At 52.5% G+C, this 20,259-nt stretch overlaps 2 protein-coding genes across 2 annotated transcripts; one reads left to right on the top strand and one right to left on the bottom strand.

Moving 5' to 3' along the window:
- Positions 1-3,896: 3,896 nt before the first annotated feature.
- Positions 3,897-13,956, bottom strand: CES2 (carboxylesterase 2). The gene is made up of 12 exons (XM_044256001.1): positions 13,814-13,956; positions 9,375-9,579; positions 8,252-8,393; positions 7,517-7,650; positions 7,177-7,435; positions 6,821-6,919; positions 6,411-6,551; positions 6,203-6,283; positions 5,807-5,951; positions 5,255-5,392; positions 4,697-4,769; positions 3,897-4,248 (listed from the first exon to the last, which is right to left on the bottom strand). The coding sequence occupies exons 1-12, from the start codon at positions 13,887-13,889 to the stop codon at positions 4,062-4,064; spliced, it is 1,680 nt and encodes a 559-aa protein (XP_044111936.1). The 5' UTR covers positions 13,890-13,956; the 3' UTR covers positions 3,897-4,061.
- A 1,078-nt stretch (positions 13,957-15,034) lies between these two features.
- On the top strand, positions 15,035-16,992 carry CIAO2B (cytosolic iron-sulfur assembly component 2B). Its single transcript, XM_044256002.1, has 5 exons — positions 15,035-15,226; positions 15,385-15,464; positions 15,692-15,817; positions 16,274-16,319; positions 16,780-16,992. The coding sequence occupies exons 1-5, from the start codon at positions 15,085-15,087 to the stop codon at positions 16,875-16,877; spliced, it is 492 nt and encodes a 163-aa protein (XP_044111937.1). The 5' UTR covers positions 15,035-15,084; the 3' UTR covers positions 16,878-16,992.
- The last annotated feature ends 3,267 nt before the right edge of the window (positions 16,993-20,259 follow it).

The raw sequence follows: 20,259 nt of genomic DNA on the forward strand, positions 1-20,259 counted from the left end.
GTCAGCCCCCCTCTCTTGAGGCTCCTCAAGTAACAGGGAAGAAGCCGGGCACTGGCCTCAAGGGGCCCCCGGACTCTTGGCAGGAGGTTCTGAGGTCTGCAGAGAGAATGGAGTAAGAGGAGCTGGAAGCTTCTTATTCACAACTCAAATCCTACTCCGAATCCCGGGATGGTGTAGTTGAAGGGCCAGAACTCCTGCATTCAAATCGGGGCCCTGCCGAGCACTAGCTGTGCCACTTTTTACCCAGAGCCCTGGGTCTGGTTTTGTCATCTGTGAAACAGTGACGATCCTCGGAAGCACCTCACAGGGTCTGAGATTACATGTGTGAAAACACAAGACACGGAACCTGAGCCTGTTCTTGCCACAGGCCGGGAGGTCTGTCATGGGGTCTGTCTCTCTGGGACAGCCTCTAGCCCAAGTAAAGGCAGGACTTCCCTCTAGGCCTTAGTGTTGGGAGCGTGGCTGGCCGGGAGTCGGCATGTGGGGGATGTGTGGGAGTGTGAGGCTCTGGCAAATATTTACTGATTCAAACAGAAGTGCTGGCTCAGTGAGGAGCTGGGTGAGGGTCATGCCTAGACATTCCAGATTCTCTCCTGGGGTTCCAAGTGGCATTCAGAGCTGGAGAGGCCCAGGGTCAAACTTCCCTCCATGAAAAATAACCAGTGCACCTCCCTGGACTGTCTTTGGCAGCCTCTCAGGTGGGGCCCATCCCTCTCCCTGCACCTTGATCCATTGGTACATGCAGCAGAGCAGGAGCCAGGAGGCGAGAGAGACAGAGACAAGGACAGAGACAGAGGAAGACACTGAAACAGGGAACAAGCACACTAAGATACCACTACACACCCGCTACAATTAATCAACGGTGGAAGACGGGTAAGACCGAGTGTGCACAAGGCTAGGGAGCAATTAATTAGATGGCTGGTGGGGGCATAAACATGTCACTTTGGAAGGCAGCTTGGCATTTTCTTTAAAAGTTAAACATGCGGGGCGCCTAGGTGGCTCAGTGGGTTAAAGCCTCTGCCTTCGGCTCAGGTCATGATCCCAGGGTCCTGAGATGGAGCCCCACATCAGGCTCTGCTCAGCAGGGAGCCTGCTTCTCTCTCACTCTCTGCCCGCCTCTCTGCCTACTTGTGGTCTCTGTCTGTCAAATAAATAAATAAAATCTTAAAAAAAAAAAAAAAGTTAAACACGCACTTGTTATATAACCCAGCAATTCCACTCAGCTATTTTCCCCCCCAAAATGAAACATCGGGCACCCAGTGATTCAGTCGCTAAAGTGTCTGCCTTCAGCTCAGGTCATGATCCCAGGGTCCTGTGATTGAGCCCCACATTGGCTCCTTGCTCAGCTGGGAGTCTGCTTCTCCCTCTCCCTCTGACCTCCCCACCCCGGCTTTTGTGCTCTCTCTCTCAAACAAATTAAAAAAAAAAAAAAAGAAAGAAAAGAAAACATGTCTGCACAAAGACCTGTCTGAAAATGTTCACAGCAACTTTATTTATTTTTTTAAGATTTATTCATTTATTTATTTGACAGAGAGATCACAAGTAGGCAGAGAGGAAGGCAGAGAGAGAGGGGGAAGCAGGCTCCCCGCAGAGCAGAGAGCCCAATGTGGGGCTTGATCCCACGACCCTGGGATCATGACCTGAGCCGAAGGCAGAGACTTTAACCCACTGAGCTACCCATGCACCTCTCACAGGAACTTTAATAAAAATAGTCAAAAAATAGAAATCACTTAAACATCCATTAATTGGTGGATAGAAAAAATGTAGCATGGCACATATGGAATACTACTTTGCAATAAAAAGGAAACCACTGGTTGAATCTCAGAAACATTATGTTAAGTGACAGAAACCGGTAACAAATGATTTCACTTCTATGACATTCTAGAGAAGGCAAACTATTGCAACAGGAAGCAATTTGGTGGCTATGTTGGACCAGGATCAGGGCAGTGATTGACTGCAAATGGGCACAAAAGAACTCTTTGGAGCAACAGAAACATTCTAAAACTTGAGGGATGCCTGGGAGACTCAATCAGCTGAGTATCTGCCTTTAACTCAGATCATGATCCCAGGGTCCTGGGATGGAGTCCTGCGTAAGGCTCCTTGCTCAGCAGGGAGCCTGCTTCTCCCTCTGCCTGCTCCGCCAGCTACTCCCCCTGCTTGTGCTCTCTCTGACCACAAAAAAAAAAAAAAAAAAAAATTAAAAAAGAGAAATATTCTAAAACTTGATGTGATGGTGGTTGTATGTCTCCAATATTTAGCCAGCTTTGTGAAACCATACACCTAAAGTGGGTGAATTTATTTATATGTAAATTATTCCACAATAAAACTGTTTAAAAAATAAGATGACTAAGAAACTAATACTGGGAATCCACTTTTGGAAAATATATCGTGCATCTGCAGGACTGAAAGACCTACAGAGGCATGCATGCTGTGGGTGCTCAGCAAATGCTTCCGGGATGCAGGAGCTGCGTGATGCACTAGAGGCCACGAACAGGAAAGCCCCTCCCCTCTCCCTAGTTTTAAGGTTATCCTTGTCTGCCATCTGGTGGCCAGTCTCCATCCCTCAGGGCCCTCTTCAGGAGGCTCTGTGGTTGGGCTCACATGCAGTGGAGGGAAAGAAGGGGACTTTCCTCCTGGAAGATCTAGTGCCTGGAGAGGGCAAGTCGGTCAGAGGCAGGGGCATAGCAGGACTCCTAGGTCTATGAGAAGAAGGATAAAGCCTCTGAGAGACAGAGAAAAAAGTGCTTTGGTGAAACAAAGAGGCAGAGTGAACATAATTCGGTATCTTTGTGCGCTGAGATCAAATACTGCAGAAGAGAGGGTTTCCTTTGCGGGGAGGATGCACAAGGTGAGGGAAGGAAGAGTTTAGGGAAAGCAGTGGGGCAAGAAGGAAAACTAATCATGTGGATGCCCATGGGGAGTTGGGGGAAGCTCAGCAAGGTGGGGGGCATGGCTGGCAAGGAGAATTCCAAAAGGCAAGAGGAGAGACCTCCTTGGATGGAGAGACCTTTGGAAACAAAGAGTCCCTTACTCTGGACTTCCTGGTCTCCCAATCCAACTTCCAGGAACCATCTCGCAGATATGGACCATGATCTGGATGGATGTGCTACAATTGTGTAAGGTTTGCACCGCCTCCCCCCACACCCCTCCCCCAACCCTGTGGTAGGTTGAGGGACCCAGCTGGCTCTCCTGGCCCCCAAACAGCTTGTCCAGGCTCCAGGGGCCCATGGACAAGCTCAGTCTTCTTACAAAAATGGAGTCGGTCACCTCGTGGGACACAGGTAAGTGACTGGTTGGGTGTTGAAATGTCAGTGGTAGATGACATTTACTCCCAGGGACAATGGGTGGGGATGGGGACTTTGTCCTCAGTACTTGGTGGCCTCAGTGGCCAAGATGTCGGAACTCCTGGGTTCCTGGCATCCAGGCTTTCTACTGGCTCCTTACAGATATGACAGCCCGTGGAGCTCGCTGAGAGCCAGATGTGGGTACCATTTCCCAAAGAACCCTTCTTCAAAGGGAGAGGAGAGGGAGGGTAGGGGTGGGGTCGAGGGGAGGAAAAGGGGATGGGACCTGAGGCTCAGCGCAAGGTGAATTTCCATTGAGGTTTGCTCATTCACAGCTTCATTGGGGGGATTCACTGAGTGTGTCTAACACAACAGGACCTATGGGGGGCTTGGCAACTAACATTATGCACTAGGTTCTTTTTTTTTTTTTTAAGATTTTATTTATTCATTTGACAGACAGGGATCACAAGTAGGCAGAGATGGAGGCAGAGAGAGAGGAAGGGAAGCAGGCTCCCTGCTGAGCAGAGAGCCCGATGGACCCTGGGATCATGACCTGAGCTGAGGGCAGCTGCTTAACAACTAAGCCACCCAAGCACCCCAATGCACTAGGTTCTTAATAAATGTTTGCTGGCTGGCTGGCTGGCAGGATGAATGAATGGCTACAGGAAGGAAAGAAAAGCTCCTGGCTCCTCAGTGGGTGTGCGTGGGTATATCCAGCAGAACCCCACCTGCACTCAAGCCCCCCATCCCGGGCCCTTCACCCCCAGACACAGGGAGTTACAGCTCTGTGTGCTTCTCCTCTGCCTCCATCAGCTCCCGTATCTTCTGGGGTAGGGTCTTCGTCCAGAAATGAAGTCTGTGGGCCTTCAGGGCCCGGCCCACGGCAGGCTGTGTGCTCAGCTGCAGGAACTGCTCTTCGTGGTCCAACACGGGCCAGTGGGGCAGACCCTCGCCATTAGGGTTCCTGTAGACATGCCCTCCCGGCAGGGCAGGGGGTAGTCACTTGGAGCCCTGCTAAGCCCAGGCCTGGCACCCCAACTGGGGTCAGGTGAGGCATCCAACAGGCCAGGTGGGGTTGGGGAGTGACAGGGGGATGTTTCTAAATCTAGGAAAGAAACTACCTCCCACTAGAGTGTCACCAGGGGGCAGGGTGACCTGGACTGTTTTTTTGTTTCCCATCAGAGAGGCTCTATGGGTAACATGGCACTGTCCCCCTCTTCCAGGTCACCTGGAGATGGGCGGAGCATCCAGCACCCACAAGGCCCCAGGTCTATGTGGGACCTGGAACTGGGGAAGGAGCCACCTTACAACTAAGGATATATGTACACTAATGAGATCACAACAGAAAAGGGGGACCCCCGAATGGATTCAAGCCCCACCCCCTGAAGCTGAGGTGGGGTGTGACATCTTACCCATTTCGAGCAAAGTTGGCCCAGTACTTCATCATTCTCCTGCTCAACAGCTTTTCTTCCTCTGTGACTTCAACTACAGAGAGCAAGAGGACAAGGGTCTAGGTGGGGGTCAACTCCAGTCCAGCACACGGGTCAGCCCCCACCACACTCAGGTCCTCTTCTGCCCTCCCCGGCCTGGCTCTCTGCCCACTCCCCCCACAGCCTTGGGGTGCCAGGCCCTCTCCTCATCCCAACTAGGCTCATTCCTGACCAAAAAGGCTCCCTTCTTCCTTCTGACTCTAGGAAGTCACTTAAGAAACAAATATGCCTCCAAAATACCCTCCTCTGCACCCCTGCCATGCATCCACGGCTCGGGTGGGGAGGGGTGGAGGGGAATGAGTTCCAGCTCAGCCTCTCTAGCTGTAAGATCTTGGGCACCTGATTCCACCCTCTCTATGAGCCTCAGTTTGCTCATCTGTACAGAGAGGACAATCACCCTCATGCAGGGACCCAGGCAAGGTCCCATCCCACATTCTGGGAACAAGGAGTCTCTGAGGGACCCCGCCCAGGAACACTCACTGTAGCCTTTCCAAGAGATGGTTCCAAAGACAAAAAGTAACTCATCACCGTGGTCTGCCCTCACATGGGGCGGCTTGATGTCCTTGAGGAAGCTGGGCCGATGCTGGAACTCGTAGAAGTAGACCGGGGCGTGTGAGCCTAGAGGGTGGGGAGCACAGGCTGTGACGTGGTGGTTCCTTACCTGGGGCTCTCCTGCATCACCCATGGTGACAAGATAGCTAGGTCTGAAGCTGGTCTAAATCTGAACAGTGGGGTGAGGGAGCCCCTGGCTGGAGCAAGAGCAGTGGGAAGGACAAGGGTTCAAATCATGACCTTTGAACTTCCTAGCTATATTGTTTGGGGCAAGTCACTGAAGGTCCTCATTATAAAGTGGGGGAAATGCCCATCTCTTAGACTAGCTTTGAGGATTTACTGAGATGACGGACATTAAGTGCCTGGCACCTAGGGACCTAATATACAGGCATGGGTTGGCACCTGGACACCAACAGACCTCACGTGGGACCCACAGAGCTGCCCTCTCACTGCTGTGGCCTTAGTCATAGATGTACTCACGCTGAAAACTGGCTACTTGGAGTGCAGGGATCACGAAGATGGCATCCCCCATCATCTCATGGAACTGAGCTCGGAGGGTCTGGGGGTCCCCACTGTCCCCCATGTACTCCTCCATCAACAGGTCAACAGACTCAAGAGGCAACATCTAGCCCAGGTGGATCAGAAATAGGCAGGTCAGGCAGCAGGCAGCAGCAGGGAGGCTGCAGAGTCAGGTTTGGGAAGACGGATCCTAGGATGGTACAGGGAATGGGGAGGAAGAGGCCGAGGTCTGGGGTGACCCCAGCCTTTGCTCATGGGGGACAATGCATGGACAAGCTATCTTGGGGATGGGTTTTCCCTTTCCTCTGGACAGGAAAGAAGTCCCCGTCCACTTAGGCAGGACCCCAGAAGCCTCACCAACATTGTCAACATTTGCTGCAGAATGGCCTTCACGGTCTCTCTGTCCATTTCCTTCCAGGTCTCAGAGCTGTTCATGCCCTGGGTAATGAGGGAATCTCCAGTTGAGAGTAGGATGGGCCTACAGCTATGATGCCCTGAGCCCTGCCAGAATCCCCTCACCCGCCCTGTGCCCCCCGGCACCTGGGAGCTTGGGGCTGGGCCTCACCTTGGGGATGATCCAGCCATACTCATCGTTGTTGACACCAATGATGCTGGGGACAGGTTGAAAGTCAGCGGAGGCCAGCAGCTCCTGGGGGTGCCTGGGCAGGAAGGTCCCATCCACTACACCAGGGATGATCAACAGGGGCTGAAAGGGCCCACAAAGCAAGGTCCCAGACATTTTCTAATGGGCTCTGGGTCCCATTCACCCCCTCCTAGCTCATCCAGGTCCTAGCTCACACCCCCTCCCCCAAGAGATCCTGCCATTGGCTTTGCATGGCCTGACCTCAACTTCCCACCCAGGGCTGTGAGGACACCAAGGTGTGGAGATGGAGTAACTTGCCCAGAGAATGTAAAGGACCTGCTCCCCACCCCCACCGGTCCCCTTCTGCCACACGCATGTCCCTTCGGCCCAACCTGTTGGATGGCCAGAAGCTCCTCTTCAGTTTTGCCCCGCAGACAGCCTACCAGGGCCTCTGAGTCAACCTGGCCACAGGAAGACCGGTTGGCCACCATCTGTAAAGAGACCAGGCAGGGGCTGCCTCATCCTTCCAGACAGGGGAGAAGGATTTGCCCAGGGTCGCAGCTGGGGGCAGGTGCACCCCAAATCTCACAAGGTATTAGGTGTAGATTCAGAGGTCTCAGCCAGAGGGGCTGCCTAGACAGTCCTGCTCATGAAGGGGCCCCTCATCATCCTCATTTAGCAGAGTGATGGAGACTGAGAGGTCTGAGATGAGGCAGTGATCTGGTTTCCCACAGCTGGGGGCACTCACCGCAGACAATGCATCAGCTGAGCTGGCAATGAGGCCGGGCAACAGGGCCACGCCGCTCTCCATGATGGCACGATGGAAGAGTCCTTGGGACAAGGGGGACACAACATGGGAGGACACGCTTGTGCCACCCGCAGACTCGCCGAAAATGGTGACATGGCCAGGGTCTCCTCCGAAAGAGGCAATATTTTGCTGGACCCAGCGTAGCGCAGCCACTTGATCCAGGTAACCCCAGTTGCCGGGGGCATGCTTGTCTCCAGTGCTGAAAGGTGGCACGAACAGGGCTCACGGGGCGGTCCTGGCGTCTCTCCACCAGCGCTGCCCTGCCCAGCCCCAGTCTCACCTGAAGAAGCCCAGAATACCCAGACGGTACTGGATAGTGACCACCACCACGTCCTCAAAGGCCGCCAGCACCGAGCCGTCATACATGGAAGCCATGCCCATCACAAGCCCGCCACCATGGATCCACACCAACACCTGGGGAAATCGAGGCACAGACACCATGTGGCTCCCACCCTGCCCAGACCCCACGGGGGCTGCTAGCCGGATTCTCCACCACTTTGGCTCTAAGTGCCAAGCTGCATAAACAGAACTCAGGCAGGACAGGGTGACCTTCTTCATGACTTAGACTGAAAAGGACCTAATTTCTATCAGGAAAACTAGATCTCTCATACTTTGGGTCCCACCCTATGTACCGAAGTCTGGCTTCATTTCTCCTGGCACTCTCTGAGCTAGAAGAAAGGGGCATCTTCCTGATCATCCCACAGGTACATTACTGAAGTTTCTCCATTCTCGTTGCTTCCACAGATCCAGCCCCTGAGTGGGTTTCCTGGGCATGAGTTGGTTGGATGAGTCTTGGGTCCATCCAGCTTCTGACCTCTGGGAGCAGCCAGGGTTCTATGACCCCAGGCCCAAGGGTCAGCACTCATTCTGGATAAGAAACACTCTTAGACCCAGTGGTGAGGGGCTTCTCAACAAAGTCACACTGCAGGGGGGCCCAGGCTGATCCTGTCCCTTCTGATCTTCTTGCAGAAGCAACATGCTCTCGCCCCCCAGGTGGCAGGGGCTTGGCACTCACCGGCAGACTGGAGCCTTCATGGGCGTGGGCAGGCGTATAGATGTTAAGGAACAGGCAGTCTTCAGACATGGAGATCAAGGGCAGGCTCAAGTTCATCAGCTTCATAGCCATCGTGTTGAAGACTGTGATGTTCTGCGGACACCTAGTGGGGCCATGCCATGGTCAAAACCAGATCCTGGGCCCAAATTTTCTCCCCGCTGCCCTTAGTCCCACAGGGGATAGAGCCCAGTCTTCCAGGGAGGCCTCAAGGGCATGAAGGCCTCGGATACCAATCCCCCCGAGGCTGGGAAATCTCGACTCTTCGGGGTCTCTGCGAGAGCCACGGGCTGCACATGTTGACATTCACCACTGTATTCCTGTACCTGGACCGGCGTGGAACCAGGGAGTAGCCCACATCTGTGTGCTGCCCGAACGAATGGAGATTAATTCCTCATAAGAAGGGCAATGGGGGGCGCCTGGGTGGCTCAGTGGGTTAAGCCTCTGCTTTTGGCTCAGGTCATGATCTCAGGGTCCTGGGATCAAGTCCCGCATTGGGCTCTCTGCTCAGCAGGGAGCCTGCTTCCTCCTCTCTCTCTGCCTGCCTCTCTGCCTACTTGTGATCTCTGTCAAATAAATAAACTCTTTTAAAAAAAGAAGAAGGGCAATGGGACAGCCTTCATCTCAAGTCAGGCTCTCAGGGAACCGCATCTCTTCCACTGTTTCCAGATGCAAGAACACACACATGCCCTTTTGCCCCAGGCAGCTGGCCCTAGCCCTGGCCCAGTAACTGTACACAGCGGGGGTCGTCCACCCCTCAGGGATCTCAGCATCTGCTGCTGGAGTCAAAGGCTCTTACAGGGTTCATGGAGCCAACCCAAGCCTCCACTGGTGGCAGAGAATGCCTAACACGACTAGAACTGAGGCAGGTGTGTATCTCTGTTTTAAGTGCCAAGCCCAGAGCCTGGGCAAGTTACTTTACCCTTCCAAGCATCTGCATGCTCATGGGAAAATGCATGTGGGGAGCCACCAAACTCAGAGGGGAGACTGGCCGTGGGGGTTTAGATGAAATGACATCTGCAGCCTGGCCCGGGGTTCGGGGTACCCGCCACCCGAGGGACTGGAGTTCCTTGGAATCCCCACTTACATGGCTGGGTGGGAGGTCCCATCCTTTACACCACTCCAAGGTTCAGGAGGCTCGGGGGGTGCAAATCGCAGGGGTCCTAGAGGCGGCTTGGCAAAGGGAATTCCCAGGAAGGTGTGGACCCCCACATCAGTGTCTTTCACGTGGACGAGGCTCCCTCGCACCTGCCCTGTGTGTGTGGTCCGGACGGGGCTGGCAGAAATCTGGCCTGTGAGCACAGAAACAGACACCAGGGTTGAGTCTATCCATCAGCGGCCTTCCCAGGCTACTGATGTTGCCTGCCGCTTCCTGTCCTCAGCTCAAGGGACTCTGATCTACAAACACTTGCTTTACAAATTTCCTGCCTTTAACCCTGTGTGTGCACTGTCCCCCCAACTCCTGCCCACTCCCCCCACTCTCTTCCCTGGGTCTGGCCCCAGTCTTTCCCATCACATTCAGTGAGGCTTCCGGGGACCTGGCACCACAGTTTAGCCCCAGGAGCTTCAAACAAATGGGTCACATAAGCTTGAAGGGGTGGGTGTATCCTTTCTGTCAACTGTGTGGGTCTCATGAGGCAGTAGAACTGCGGGAATTGGACACTCAAGGCTCCTGTCCTTAGGGATCTCATGCTCTAGGTGGTAAGAAATGACATAAAGGGAGCATCCTTCAGGGGCACCTGGGTGGCTCAGTGGGTTAAAGCCTCTGCCTTCGGGCTCATGCTCGGGTCATGATCCCATAGTCCTGGGATCAAGCCCCACATCAGGCTCTCTGCTCAGCAGGGAGCCTGCTTCCTCCTCTCTCTCTCTGCCGCCTCTCTGCCTACTTGTGATCTGTATCTGTCAAATAAATAAACAAAATCTTAAAAAAATAAAGAGAGAGCATCTTTCAAACCAAGAGTGATGATATGGTGAGGGCAACTACAAAAACGAGGCACCACTGTAACTAGAAGGTAAGAACGACCCCCTGCCTTACTAGGGGAATCAGGGAGGGAGAAAGGGACTGAAAGTCGCCTGACACAAGGAGCCCCGGTGATATTCTTAACACACAAAGAATTTCTACAAAAGATGAAGAAATGTGCCAGCTACGCATACTTGGTTAAAGAATATGAAATAATGAGGGACAGAGTAAGGAATACTAATAAATGGCTCATATGCTAAGGAAGAAAAGTTCACCTCATTCATGCTAAGAGAAACATTTGCTGAAATCTGACTGTGACGTCAACCAACTTACTTTGCCACACAAAGCAAGACAAGCAATGTATGTTTTCTGATGGAAGTCCATAGCCCTACACAAAGTAGTCTTGCCCCAAAACATAACAAAGCAGAACCTGAAACCGAAATCCAATCAAGCCTGTAGAATACAAGTAATGAGTACAACTTTACAGGCATGCCAGGGGCAGAGAAATAGTTAAAAGATGCCATATGGATATAATAAGCAAAGCCCAAACTCTGGGATCCTCTCCAGAACTGAACTGGTTTCTTCCATGGAAAAGCAAAATTACAAGGAAAATAGATTCAAAGAGATTCACGTAAGAGATTCTGCTAACAACATACGTTGGTAAGGACATAGAAAAACTGAAACCCTCACACCTCGCTAGTGAGAAGGTGAAGTGGCGCAGGTGTTTTGGAAAGCAATCTGGCAGTTCTTCAAAAAGTTAAACATAGACTTACCATATGAGCCAGCAATTCTACTTCTAGGTATAAACCTGTGAGAACTGAAAACATACAACCACACAAAAACCTGCTCGAGAATGCTCATAGCAGGATTATCTATAATCTACAATCCAAAGGTCCATCAACTGATACACGGAGCAATAAAATGTACTGCGTCCGTACAATGGAATATCATCCAGCGATACAGAGAAAAAAGTACTGAACACGTTGACATGGGTGAATCTTAAAAAATTTATGTGTTGGGGCGCCTGGGTGGCTCAGAGGGTTAAAGCCTCTGCCTTCGGCTCAGGTCATGATCCCAGGGTCCTGGGATCGAGCCCCACATCGGGCTCTCTGCTCAGTGGGGAGTCTGCTTCCTCCTCTCTCTCTCTGCCTGCCTCTCTGCCTACTTGTGATCTCTGCCTGTCAAATAAATAAATAAAATAAAATAAAAAAAGCTTATGTGTTATACTGTTCTACCACAGACTGGAAACCCTTTGGTGCTGTGTGGCTGCAGGCAGCCCCAACCCCCTCCATCCCTCGGGGTGCAGGGAGGTGAGTGGTCAGGCTCCCAGTTCCTCTGGTGTCCTCCACTGGCTCCTGCCTGCCTGAAGCTTTCCTTCTGCAGTTTCAGGTTCTGCTTCTGCAGAATTTGGCCAATCTGAGCCTGGTTCCATAATAAGAAGTAAAAAACCAAACCAGACAAACAAACAAACAAAAAACAGCTTCAGGGATCTATACTACCCACAGACCAGAGACAACAGAAGATGAGGGCCCTTGGCGGTGGACCCAGAAACTGAGTCCTGAAAGCAAGGAGGAGCTCTCAGGATGGGCAGTCACACCTCCCTGCCTCTCCTCATGCAGTTCCCTTCACCCTGAACGAAGGTCATTCCCATTTCTACATCTGTGGGACTCGTGATCGCACACCTCCTCACGGAAGCTCTCCCGGGTTCCCCAATCACAGCTTGCTCCTGCTTTTCAGCCCTGAACACCCTTATCAGGCCAGTGACCATGAGGACAGCGAATGCAGTGACTCCAGATTTGAGGAGACGGTTGTGGGTATTATGGAGGGGCTGCAGAAGCCTCCAGCCCTTTCTGAGGAAGCCCAAGGGGGCCCCCCTGGCAAAGGGGAAGTGGCCATGCCAATGCCTGCCTGTCACTGGGTTTTGCCTGTTCGGTCTCACTCTCCTGCTAGACCTACCTTTCCCTTCCCAGCTCGCCTGCCCATTCCCTGCTCAGATCACCTATTGGGTCAACACTGATGCACACTGATGCACATCAGGCCATGCCTGATGCAATAGTGGGTGGATTTGGTCAAAGTCAACAGCCACTCACAGGTTCCACAGAGGGCAACCGAGCAGTGTCTTTCCAAGTCAAAGGCCCACCCCTCTCCCCAGTAACATCTATCTACACACAGTTCCTTGGCAGCTGGGATATCTGTCCATGTAACTCACTGTGGCCACTGGCTTCCAATGCCTGAAGGTTGTTATGGCAAAGGACACAACCTGATGTCCCTGATTAGTTACATCAAGGATCCTTTCTCCTCGAAGAGAAACCCTTGCATGAAACAGTACAAAGAAGCTCTAGCACATACAGATGTGGGGAAGTTGTGTCAAGAAGTGGAAAAGTTCTTCTATGTCAAGAAGTGGAAAAGTTGTGTGCCAGAAAGGGAGGGGGTTTGTGATCATTTAGGTGAAAACCAAGGATGTGTACACACACTCATTCTTGAGGAAACTCTTGAGTGGTGTGTAGAAGGCCCTAGGGATCCTAATGGCCCCTGTGAAGGAGCCAGGATAGGATGGGACAGGAGAGGGTCAGACATATCACCTGTGCCCTCTAATACCTTGTCCATTTTTCCTTTTTGAACATGGGTCCAATCTGAAATATTAAACATTTTTCAAAGGGAGGTATCAGCAAGGCCTAACAAATTGTCCTGCTGGAGGGTCTTGGTGACCTCTAAGAGCCTGGTGAGTGGCTACTAAGGGCGGAAGCCCCTGGGGGTGGGCCATGCGGAACGGATTAATGCGGATGTCTCCCAAGTAAATTGGCCTGGGAAGGGGAAGGACAGTCGGGGCTCATGGTTGGGCCATTTGGGGTGAGAGGATCACACTGGCAAGAGGGGACACAGATGCTGTGGAGGCCTCAGGCATGGTGCCGGAATAACCTAAGCTACTGGTAACAGCCAGGGGGAGCCAGGAAGTTGACACGAAGTGCAGTCACCTTTGCTCTGAAGGCCAGACAGCGCCCTCACTCAGGATGGGTGCATGGGGTGAAGAGAAGGATATGACAGTCTCTCCAACACATGGGCTGTAGGATGCAAGGGTAGGGGCTTATGCAGCCAGATTCCCCAAGAGCCAGTAATCTTGACTGGGGCCCCTTTGGAAGGACACTCAGTGGGTGCCAGGACATCCCTCTAGCCAAGGGCACAACACTCAGGGCCAAACCGCGGCAGGAAGATACTTATTATTTTTCACAGGGAGTGCTAGCTCTATCACAAACACTAAGGAGGAAACGCTCTGAATTACGACCCCCGCTTCCACCTACCCCATCAGGCTGTGCTCAGAGTTCCTGGCCTCCCTTGCCCTTCCGTACTACATGACCTATGTGATCTCGGTCAGCCACCATTCTCTCTGCACCTCAGGGCCCCATTCAGGGCTTTCAAAGCATTGGGTCAGGTGCAAGTTTCCCCACACTATAGTTCTCCACCCTCACCACCTCCCTGGGGCCTTCCCTCCTGCAGCTTCACATCCTGCCTCTGCAGAATCTGGCAAGATAACCCCCAGTCCTTGCCGCCCAGTGAAAGAGCCTCACCCTGGCCCAGGACGAGGAAAAGCAGGAGCCCACAAACCACAGCATTCAGCCGCAGGCAAAGTCGGTCCAGCAGCATTGTCTACTCCCAAAGACTGCCCAGGGGCCCTTCCTGCTGCATGCAGTTCAGGGAGTGTCCTGACCAGATCTGGAGTTTAGGCTCTGCAGGGAGTAGGCGGGGCAAGCTGGGAAGGGAAAGGCAAGCTGGGAGGGGAAAGGGGGTTGAGACTGAACACGCAAAAACCAGTGCCTCTGGGCACAAAAACCAAGCTTCTGGGGCTTCCTCAGAAGGGGCTGGAGGCTTCTGCAGCCCCTCCACAATACCCACAACCGTCTCCTCAAATTTGGAGTCACTGGGTTCCCTGTCCTCATGGTCACTGGCCTGATAAGGGTGTTCGGGGCAGGAGCAATAAGCTGTGATTGGGGAACCCAGGAGAGCTTCTGTGAGGAGGTGTGTGATCAGGACTCCCACAGATGTAGAAATGGGAACGACCTTCACTCAGGGTGAAGGGAATTGCATGAGGAAAAGCAGAGAGGTGTGAATGCCCATCCTGAGAGCTCCTTCTTGCTTTCAGGACTCAGTTTCTGGGTCCACCTTCAAGGTACCTCATGCCCTATTTTCCCCGATCTGAGAGTCTCCGTGGGCCTTCTCCCTCCTCAGCCACAGCCTGCCAATGCACCCATGACTATGACAACCGCAACCCAATCCTATGGCTTTCCTTCTCCCCACCTTCCGCAAAGATCGAGCTCAAACTCATTTATTGACAGACTGACAACGTTTAAAGAGTGCTTGCGGGTCCATGTGCTAGCGACTCCGCGGGGCACTCTGGGGCCCTGGGTGGAACCGGCGAGGCAGGAGCGTAACCTAGAGGCTCCGAAACGCAGTAAACGGTGCCAGGAAGAGGACACTTGGCCCGTAGCGACGCGCCCAGCCTGAGGGCCGACTCCCTGGAGGAAGTGGTGCCCGAAGTTACGCCTGACCGAAGAAAGCCAGCCGTGACCGCCGCGCTCCAGCACCCACGCGCTCGAACGCCCCGTACCGTTCGAGTGGCTTCTCTGTGTATTCGCCAGGGCAGTCTGCACGTTCCCGGGTTAACGTACAGAGGGCGCCGAGGCCACCGCTCCCCCTACACCGCAGGCTGAGGGACGAGAGGGCAGCTTGTCCCTCTAGCGACCCCGTCGCCACGCCACGCCCCACGCCCCCCCCACGTTCCCCGGAAGTGCTTCGGCCGGAGCGGAAGTGCACGCCTACGGCGGCCGGCAGCAGTTTCGCGATGGTGGGCGGCGGTGGGATGGGGGGCGGCCTCCTGGAGAACGCTAACCCGCTCATCTATGAGCGCTCTGGGGAGCGACCGGTGACCGCAGGCGAGGAGGACGAGCAGGTTCCAGACAGCATCGACGCGCGCGAGATCTTCGATATCCGCCGCTGCCGCGCGGGGTTGGGTTCTCTGGGGCCTGGGAGGGGGCTGAAGTGATGCTGTCCAGTAGTTAGTGGAGCTTATCGGGCCTGGGCATTCCCCGCTGAGGGTTCTGAGTGGGCCAGCGCACACAGTCCCTTTTCCTTCACTTGCCACATCTGATTCGCTCCATCAATGACCCAGAGCATCCACTGACCCTGGAAGAGTTGAACGTAGTGGAGCAAGTCCGGGTTCAGGTGAGTCACTGCCTGCGTCCGAGGGAGGCAGATGGTTCGGAAGAGTCAGAAAAGTTTATCTGCACCAGGAGCTTACGGACTCATCAGGATATCTTCGGAAAGGGAGGATTGCTGTGCCCATTTTATAGATAAGGAAACAGGCCTATGGAGGCTAGACGATTATCCTGAAGCAGAATACTAAGGCGAAGGAGAAGGCAGTCCTTTTGAGATCTCATTCTTCCAACCAGGTGAGCGACCCCGAGAGTACGGTGGCTGTGGCCTTCACACCCACCATTCCACACTGCAGCATGGCCACTCTTATCGGTCTGTCCATCAAAGTCAAGCTTCTTCGATCCCTTCCCCAGCGTTTCAAGGTAAATTGGAACTGAGTCCCAGAGATAGGGCAGGGGTGAGCTTGTGCTGCTGAAGAAGCCTCGGAGAACATGAACACGGACATCAGAGTGAGGCCTGCAAGGATCCCAACTAACAATGATGAAACTGGGAGGAGCCTTTCCAGTTGAATGGGACAACAAGGATAAAGGCCTGAGGTGGAAAGTGCAGAAAAGTAGTGAGTGTGGCAGGAAGGGGAGTGGAAGCTGTAGCTAGATTTGGAACAGGGATAGGGCAAAGGCAGGCCTTTAAGCCAACAGTAGCACCCAGTTCTTTGGGTAGAGATGGAGTGGCTTTGGGTGGGTTTGGGGCATAATGGAAGGTCCAGAGTCCACAGTCACCATTAGGAGGTGGGATCAGTGGGAGGTGGTGAGTGGGGGGAAGGGGTCGAAGGGGTAGACAGGTGATAAATGCTCAGGCCCCATCTGTCTCCCTCCCAGATGGATGTGCACATTACACCAGGAACTCATGCCTCGGAGCATGCAGGTGAGTGTGGGCTGATGTTGAGGCATTGGCCCTGAGGCTTCCCCCTTGCCTTGTTGGTTTGCAGGGCAAGATGGAAGGAAGGGGCCTGGGTGGGTGACTCCTCAGGGAAGGCGGCAGCTTAGAGTGAAGCTGGCTTAAGTCTCCTGTGCTTACCATGTTTCTCCATTCCTGCTCTCTCCCTCTCCTAAGGACACAGCACCAGGGTGTGTCAGACGTGATAGTACAGGAGGTAGCAGACACGGGCAGCCAGGTGGGAGGGATCCTAATAGGGTGGGGGTAGGTGTTGGCTCAGGTGGTTTGTGTGGCTTGGTTGAGGCTTGGGGTCATGGGAAGGAGGTGACAGGAGGTTGGTGCAAGTGTGTACCTATGTATGCAAAGGTTAGAAGTGGGGTTGGCTGGCAGGGTGGCCAGAGCCTGGCTTTGATCCTCCTTCCCCATTCCTTCTTTTTTTTCCATCCAGTGAACAAGCAGCTAGCAGATAAGGAACGGGTAGCAGCTGCTCTAGAGAATACCCACCTGCTGGAGGTTGTGAACCAGTGCCTGTCAGCCCGCTCCTGAGCCTGGCTTTTTGCCCCCAGTCACACCCAGGGTTCAAGGCCTTGTTTTTTTGAATCACTGACAAGTCATTAAACTAACACTTTACATTTTGTAATAAACCCTTAATTTATATTCATTTCCAGTGTGTCCAGAATTTTTCATCTTGGGTCATTCCAGGTTTGAGAGGAGATGGTGATCATGAATGCAAGTTCCTCTATAGGCTGAGTGGATGAGATGCAGTGCATTTTAAAAATTTCTTCCAATTGAAAAGTTACAGGCATACAAGAATTTTGAGAGAGTAGTGTAGTGATCATACCTGTATACCCATCATCTATATTTAATAGTTGTTAATATGTTACGTCACCGGTCTCATACTATAAATATATTGAGAGTAAACTGCAGATAAATGGCCCTTCACTTCTAAGTATTTCAACTCGGTCTCCTAAGAGTACTATAACCATAGTACTGTTATCTGGCCAAAAAATGAAAAATTCCGGGGCACTTGGGTGGCTTAGTGGGTTAAAAAGCCTCAGCCTTTGGCTTAGGTCATGATCTCAGGGTCCTGGGATCGAGTCCCACATCGGGCTCTCTGCTCAGCAGGGAGCCTGCTTCCCCTTCTCTCTCTGCCTGCCTCTCTACCTACTTGTGATCTCTCCCTGTGTGTCAGCTAAATAAAATCTAAAAAATAAAAAGAAAGAAAAATTCCCTAACACTATGTAATAATCCAGTTGTTTATGAATTTCCTGAAAATGTCATTCATAGTTGGTAATTTTTTTTTTTTAAATCAGGCTTTGGGGCACCCGAGTGGCTTAGCTAGTTAAGCATCTGACTCTTGATCTCAACTCAGGTCTGGATCTCAGGGTCATAAGCTTGAGCCCCACATTGGGCTCCATACTCAGTGTGGAGCCTATTTAAAAAAAAAAAAAATCATGCTCCAGTGAAACTTTATGTGCATTGGTATCTCTCTTTAGCATCTTCTAAAACTGTCTCCCCACTCCCCATGTTTTGATCTTTTTTTGACAGTGACTTTGAAAGATGAGTTGTCCTGAAGAAGTCCTGCAATCTGATTTCTTCTTTGTCGGTTATGTTTCCTATTAACTGGAATTGATTGAGTTCTGATTTGAGTTTATTAACTCAAGAATTTCCTGTATATCCTTTAGCATCCACCTGTAGCTATATGATGCCCGCTTGTCTCACTGTTGGTGATGCCCGGTCTGGTCCCCTGGTCAGGGCAGTGACAGCCAATTTCTCTATTGAAAGGACCCTGAAGCACCTGTTCCACCAGCGTCCCCAGAGATGTGTGTCACTTCAGGTGCTGGGGTCTGGGCCCTCTGCCTCCCCCAACCTTGTGCCCAAAGCACAGTCTGTCACCAGCATGGTCCATGGGGCTTGGATCTAGGATCAGCCAGTTAGGAACTGTAATGCCATGATTCCCTGCCTCAGTTTCTTTCTCTGAGGATACAAAGGATATTAAGAAGCCTTGCCTTGGCCACTTCATCCCTGCAAAGGCTCCGGTGTGATTGTGGGCAGAGACTTCCAGAGGCTCTTTGCAGATCTCTTGAGGGTCTGCTGACAATATTTTTTTTTTAAGATTTTATTTATTTATTTGACAGACAGAGATCACAAGTAGGCAGAGAGAGAGAGGAGGAAGCAGGTTCTCCGCGGAGCGGATAGCCCGATGCGGGGCTCGATCCCAGGACCCTGGGATCATGACCTGAGCCGAAGGCAGAGGCTTTAACCCACTGAGCCACTCAGGTGCCCCGTCTGCTGACAATATTGAGCCTGTCCTGAGAGTGGGCACTAGCTGAGAGCTTTGCATATACTACCTAGTCAGTCAGTCCTCCACCCAGCCCTGTGTGGCTGTTTCTACCCTTTGTTATCCCTATTTCACAGATGAGAAAACAAGCTTCTGAAATAATTAACTCCCCAAGACCTCCAGTCAGGGAGTAAGGAGGAACGTAAGCAGTTTGGCTCATACTCCTCAGCTGGCAGGGGGCGCTGTTGCCTGGATGGAAGGGCCTAGGCTCCCACCCTCCCCACACAGCTGCCAACCCCCAATTCCAGGAAGGAGGGGCTTTGCCACCTAGTGACCAAGATCTAGCTGTCCACGCTCAGACAGATGAAGTCATCAGTCCACATTCCCTGGTTTCTTCATGTGTAATGTGGGCATAGTTATGACAGTTACCAGGGAAAAGGCAAGGTGACCAGCCAGGGTCCCTCGGGCCCAGGGAGCATTCCCGACCACCTATATCCACATGTGGGCTTCACCATGTGTGTATCTCTGCACTGCCTACCCCTTCTGTCTAAGGTCTGCTGGGGGTGGGAGGTCATGAGGGACATAGGAGTCACTGAGTGATTCAGCTGGTCCTCCCGGCAGCCAGGCCATGATGGGCAAGGGATATCAAGCTGTTCATATCACAGCTGGCATATCAGATAGTCCCCTTGTCAGTCTTGACTCATCTGTGCGTGGCCCCTGGCTGCCTGCAAAGACACCATCTGTGAATCTTGGGCTAGGGCCCAGGGAACTTTCTGGAACTCCATCTGTTGTATATGGGTATGAGATGGGGTGAGCTTTGAGGTCTCTGAAGCCCTCTGTCAGGTGTGTCTGGCTCTGCTATTTCTGGCCCGTGACTTCTCAGGCTTTGGTTACCATGTCTACAAAATGGGAACAACAAATCATAGCTGGAGAGGTTGGCGCAGGGATTAGATGACCTGTATGAACATGCCCAGCTATGTCCATTTGTGCTTATCATGCCCACAGCACAGGGGCTGACACACAGTAGGTACTAAGTACAGGTCAGTGAGATGAATGAATGGAGCCTTATTTATTTATTACTTTTTTTTAAAAATATTTTATTTATTTGACAGACAGAGATCACAAGTAGGCAGAGAGGCAGGCAGAGAGAGAGGAGGAAGCAGGCTCCCCACAGAGCAGAGACCCCCGATGCGGGGCTCGATCCCAGGACGCTGGGATCATGACCTGAGCCGAAGGCAGAGGCTTTAACCCACTGAGCCACCCAGGCGCCCCGTATTTTTTACTTTTTTTGTTAAGTAGCCTCCATGTCCAGTGTGGGGCTCAAACTCACAACTCCAGAGTCACATGCTTTACTGATTGAGGCAGCCAGGTACCCCTGAATGAAATGAGCCCTAGAACAAACAGTGTGGGGCATAGCAGCTGTGTGAAGAGGGCTGGAGATACTGAAAACCAGCCAAGTTCCCTCTGCAAATTTTTGTTACTAGAGGGAGGGGGAAAGGTGTGGCATCCCACAGAGGGAAGGTGGGTATGGAGTGACGGGGAAGGGTATCTGCATTGCCCCTCTCTAGGCAAACCACTGTTTTGGAGAGAATGGAACAGAAGAAAGAAGCAGCAGGAGGGGGACACAGATTCATTCAACCTGTCCCA

This window comes from Neovison vison, chromosome 7, assembly GCF_020171115.1.
Source record: "Neovison vison isolate M4711 chromosome 7, ASM_NN_V1, whole genome shotgun sequence".
Taxonomy (NCBI): Eukaryota; Metazoa; Chordata; class Mammalia; order Carnivora; family Mustelidae; genus Neogale; species Neogale vison.

Coding starts and splice junctions, on each gene's coding strand:
- CES2 (XM_044256001.1), bottom strand. CDS start 13,889: ATGCTGCTGGACCGACTTTGCCTGCGGCTGAATGCTGTGGTTTGTGGG. Junction 6,552..6,820: donor AGCTTCTGGCCATCCAACAG/GTTGGGCCGAAG, acceptor GGGCCCTTTCAG/CCCCTGTTGATCATCCCTGG. Junction 5,393..5,806: donor CCAAGTAGCCAGTTTTCAGC/GTGAGTACATCT, acceptor CCCACCCTCTAG/GCTCACACGCCCCGGTCTAC.
- CIAO2B (XM_044256002.1), top strand. CDS start 15,085: ATGGTGGGCGGCGGTGGGATGGGGGGCGGCCTCCTGGAGAACGCTAAC. Junction 15,465..15,691: donor TGGAGCAAGTCCGGGTTCAG/GTGAGTCACTGC, acceptor TCTTCCAACCAG/GTGAGCGACCCCGAGAGTAC. Junction 15,818..16,273: donor CCCTTCCCCAGCGTTTCAAG/GTAAATTGGAAC, acceptor TCTCCCTCCCAG/ATGGATGTGCACATTACACC.